We start from the raw sequence: 3,845 nt of genomic DNA, 5'->3' as shown, positions 1-3,845 counted from the left end.
CCAAAGGATAAAAATGGGATTTTGAACATACTATAGAATCAGAAGAGTGGCAAAAATTATGGGAAAGAAATATTAAATTAACTAAAGCAGTGCCATATAAAGAAAACTTATACAAAATGTTTTACAGATGGCACATGACACCAGTGAGGCTAGCGAAAATGTTTAAAAATACTTCAAACAATTGTTGGAAATGCAAACAAAGGCCAGGTTCTTATGACCACATCCGGTGGACATGCCCTAAAGCAGTGTTTCTCAACCTTGACAATTTTAAGGCATGTGGACTTCAACTCCCAGAATTCCACAGCCAGCAATGCTGGCTGTGGAATTCTGGGAGTTGAAGTCCACATGCCTTAAAATTGTCAAGGTTGAGAAACACTGCCCTAAAGCAAAAAGATATTGGGCTAAAATACATTTATGGTTGGAGAAGATGACTAAAAAACAAATAGACTTCAAACCAGAATTGTTTTCGTTAGGAATAATAGGAGCCAAGTATGAGAAAGATTGCAGATATCTAATACTACATGTATTAACAGCAGCAAGAATTGTATTTGCCCAATATTGGAAAAATGAAAACTTACCAACTGAAGAAGTACTAATTAAGAAAATTCTAGAGGGCTCTGAAATGGATAGATTGACTTTAGATATTAAATAGAAAGAAGACTCAGTCTATTTTAGAACATGGGATAGCTTTTACCAATGGCTAGAAAAACGAGTCAGAGAGAAAGGAATGTGACGTGTAATTTTGAATATATATTAGTAAGAAGAAAGCTACTGAGTGATTAATACTGTTTATGATAATTAGCTATATCTGTTATTGTTAGTTAAATACATGTACCCAGACAATATGTTGTTTGCTAAATATTGAAAATGTTACCTGGGAAATCCCCAACCGTAACCCCAACCTTAACCCAAACCTCAATTCTAATCCCGACCCCATTTAATCCCTAACCCTATTAAAACCAATAAAATTTATAATAATAATAAAAAATGGGATTTCTCCTTTAGAGGTAGATGGTGTGGCTTAATGAAATAAGTGTTCGCCTGTGCTGATACAGGAATTTCTCGACTTAACACTAGTTCATTTAGTGCAGTGTTTCTCAACCTTGACAATTTTAAGGCATGTGGACTTCAATTCCCAGAATTCTCCCAGCCATTCTGGGAGTTGAAGTCCACATGCCTTAAAATTGTCAAGGTTGAGAAACACTGATTTAGTGACAGTTCAAAGTTACAACGGCACTGAAAGAAGCGACATGACCGATTTCCACACAGCCATCGCAGCATCCCCACGATCACGAGATCAAAATTCAGACACCTGACAACTGACTCATATTTATGAGAGTTGCAGTGCCCTGGGTTTGTGTGATCCCCCTTTTGCGGCCTTCTGACAAGCAAAGTCAGTGGGGAAGACGGATTCACTTAACAACCGTGTCACTAACTTAGCAACTGCAGTTAATTCTCTTGCCAACTCTGGCAACAAAAGTTCGGAAAATGAGGCAAAACTCACTTAACAAATGTCTCACTTAGCAACAGAAATTTTGGGCTCAATTGTGGTCGTATGTCGTACATATTGATCATGCTGGCTAAACTTTTTGTGTTGTGTTGGATAGGGTGGGAAGGAGAACCCATGCATGTTGGCTCCGCAGTGTAGTTAGAGAGCCAGTTTGGTATAGTGATTAAAGTGATGGCTGAGAAACCAGGAGACGGTGAGTTCTAATCCCACCTTAGGCATGAAAGCCAGCTGGATGACTTTGGGCCAATCTCTAGGAGACTGTGAGTTCTAGTCCCGCCTTAGGCATGAATGCCAACTGGATGACTTTGGGCCAATCCTTTGCCTAGTTGTTTCTGTTAATTTAAAACCCCCAGATTGAAATGTTCCATGTAACTTAAGAGTGTGTTATGCCAGCACACCTTGATGTAATTAAATTCCATTCTTTGTTTACTAAAGAAGGAACAAAATTACTCGTACCAATTCTTCAACCTATTTTTTCTTCTTCTTTTCAACAGACTATGCAGCCAGTCCTCATGACAATAGCCAACAACTTTGTCACAGACAAAAACTCTGGGGAAGTCATGACTGTTGGGTAAGCATTTAGAGCCTGGGACCAGCATGTAAAAACTTTGATGCAACATCTAAGGAGGAGATAATGTGGTTTTGCAAAATTGAGTACAGGCAGTCCTCAACTTATCCAATGGAGCTCAGAGTTTTGGTCACAAGTTATTGTGGTTGGGTTGAGTTGAGTTGAGTCACCATGTGACGGGACTCAATTTTCCAACTTTTTTTATGATAGCTGTTAAGTGAATCAATGGTCATTAAGCAACTCACACAGTTGTTAAATGAATCGTGGTCCTAAGCCCAAATCAGCAAAAACGGGACATTTTTTTTTTGCTGGAAAATGGCAAAAACAAATTGCAGATCACAGTCCCCATGTGGCTGATGCTATTTTTCCAGGGCCATCCTAACTTTGAACTGTTGCTAAACAAAGCTGTCATTAACTCAGGACTGTTTGTAAGGCACAAAAAGTAGATTTCCGTATAGCTTAGGCAGAATCCAACTTTAAGAATTTTATGGCTTTGGCCCTGAATTTAATTTCAGTTACTGCAGAGTGCGCATTGTGAATTATTTCAAAGTTGTGTAGTGCCAGGTCCTCTGAAGTGTGTAAAAGAACAAATTTAGCCCTTGTGTGCAACACTTCAAACAATTTCATTTTTTCTAGGAACATGAAGCTGCTAACAGGTCCTGTGTTTGTACTCCTGAACATTTCTCGGATATCAAATTAAAGGACTTCACAACTCTGATATACATTCAAACAATATAAACAATATATATAGAGATAGATTTTGCCGACAAAGAATTAAAGGGAGACTAGTATAGCTATTTCAAGCGATTTAGCTCTCATCAGCTAGCCATACCCTTCTGAGATTTGAACCCGGGCCGCTTGCACATTAGGCAGCTGTATTAACCTCTAGGCCATGGGTTCTCCTCGCTTTTGTCAGCTGTCAGAGATTAAGTGTTTTCCGGTAAAACCGGTCTAACACAGCACCTGGTCTACCCAAATATGGGATGGAGCAATCTGCTACTGCTTTCGCCTTTCTCTCCTGCAAGCGGCCCGGGTTCGAATCTCAGAAGGGTATGGCTAGCTGATGAGAGCTAAATAGCTCGAAATAGCTATACTAGTCTCCCTTTAATTCTTTGTCGGCAAAATCTAAATTTAACACAAAAATAGTTTGTCGCAGTAGGTCTTGGCGTATTCGGGTCTTTTCCCATGTAAGATTGAGAGTATCTTGGCGACGTTTCGACGAGGTCCCAAGACCCGAATACGCCAAGATCTGCATACCTGTACCTGTGAAAATCTACGAAAACAAATACACACACACACACACACACACACATACATATATATATATAATTCAAAACTTTTTTCCCCAACTTTTTAGGATCAATGCTATTAAAGAAATATCTGCTCGGTGCCCTCTGGCTATGACGGTTGATTTGCTTCAAGACTTGGTTCAATACAAATCTCATAAAAACAAAAGTAAGTCATTTTTGTATGTGTACAAAATGAATGATCTCTGAGGGACCTTGTTGATTCAGTTGATTCAGAGGCTAGGTAGTTTTGCAGAGCTCCTTTGTTATTCATTCCAAGTGAGTGTCTTCTTTTAATCAGCTTTTTAATTTATTTCCAGCATTTTTGAGAGCTTCACTGTTGCCCTATTATTTGTTTTCCACTCAGAGTCAGCTTGTAGAGGAGGTGGGAGGCATAATTTTTTTTTAATGAATAATAAATAGAAATAGCAGAAAGCCGTCAGGAAGGATACAATTCAAAGGCATAATTTTATATATATAT

At 38.8% G+C, this 3,845-nt stretch overlaps 1 protein-coding gene across 1 annotated transcript in view; it reads left to right on the top strand.

The window, feature by feature from the left end:
• SDAD1 (SDA1 domain containing 1) overlaps positions 1 to 3,845 on the top strand; it is a 37,495-nt gene that overhangs the window by 20,737 nt on the left and 12,913 nt on the right. Inside the window, exons 14-16 of the mRNA XM_015820159.1 lie at positions 2,005 to 2,081; positions 3,436 to 3,533; positions 3,685 to 3,749. Coding sequence (XP_015675645.1) covers positions 2,005 to 2,081; positions 3,436 to 3,533; positions 3,685 to 3,749 — 240 coding nt within the window. The remainder of the gene's footprint in view (positions 1 to 2,004; positions 2,082 to 3,435; positions 3,534 to 3,684; positions 3,750 to 3,845) is intronic.

Source organism: Protobothrops mucrosquamatus, unplaced genomic scaffold, assembly GCF_001527695.2.
Source record: "Protobothrops mucrosquamatus isolate PMUCROS unplaced genomic scaffold, P.Mucros_1.0 scaffold_153, whole genome shotgun sequence".
Lineage (NCBI taxonomy): Eukaryota > Metazoa > Chordata > Lepidosauria > Squamata > Viperidae > Protobothrops > Protobothrops mucrosquamatus.
Note: the sequence above shows the minus strand (reverse complement) of the source record. Positions and strands in the feature narration are given on the sequence as shown.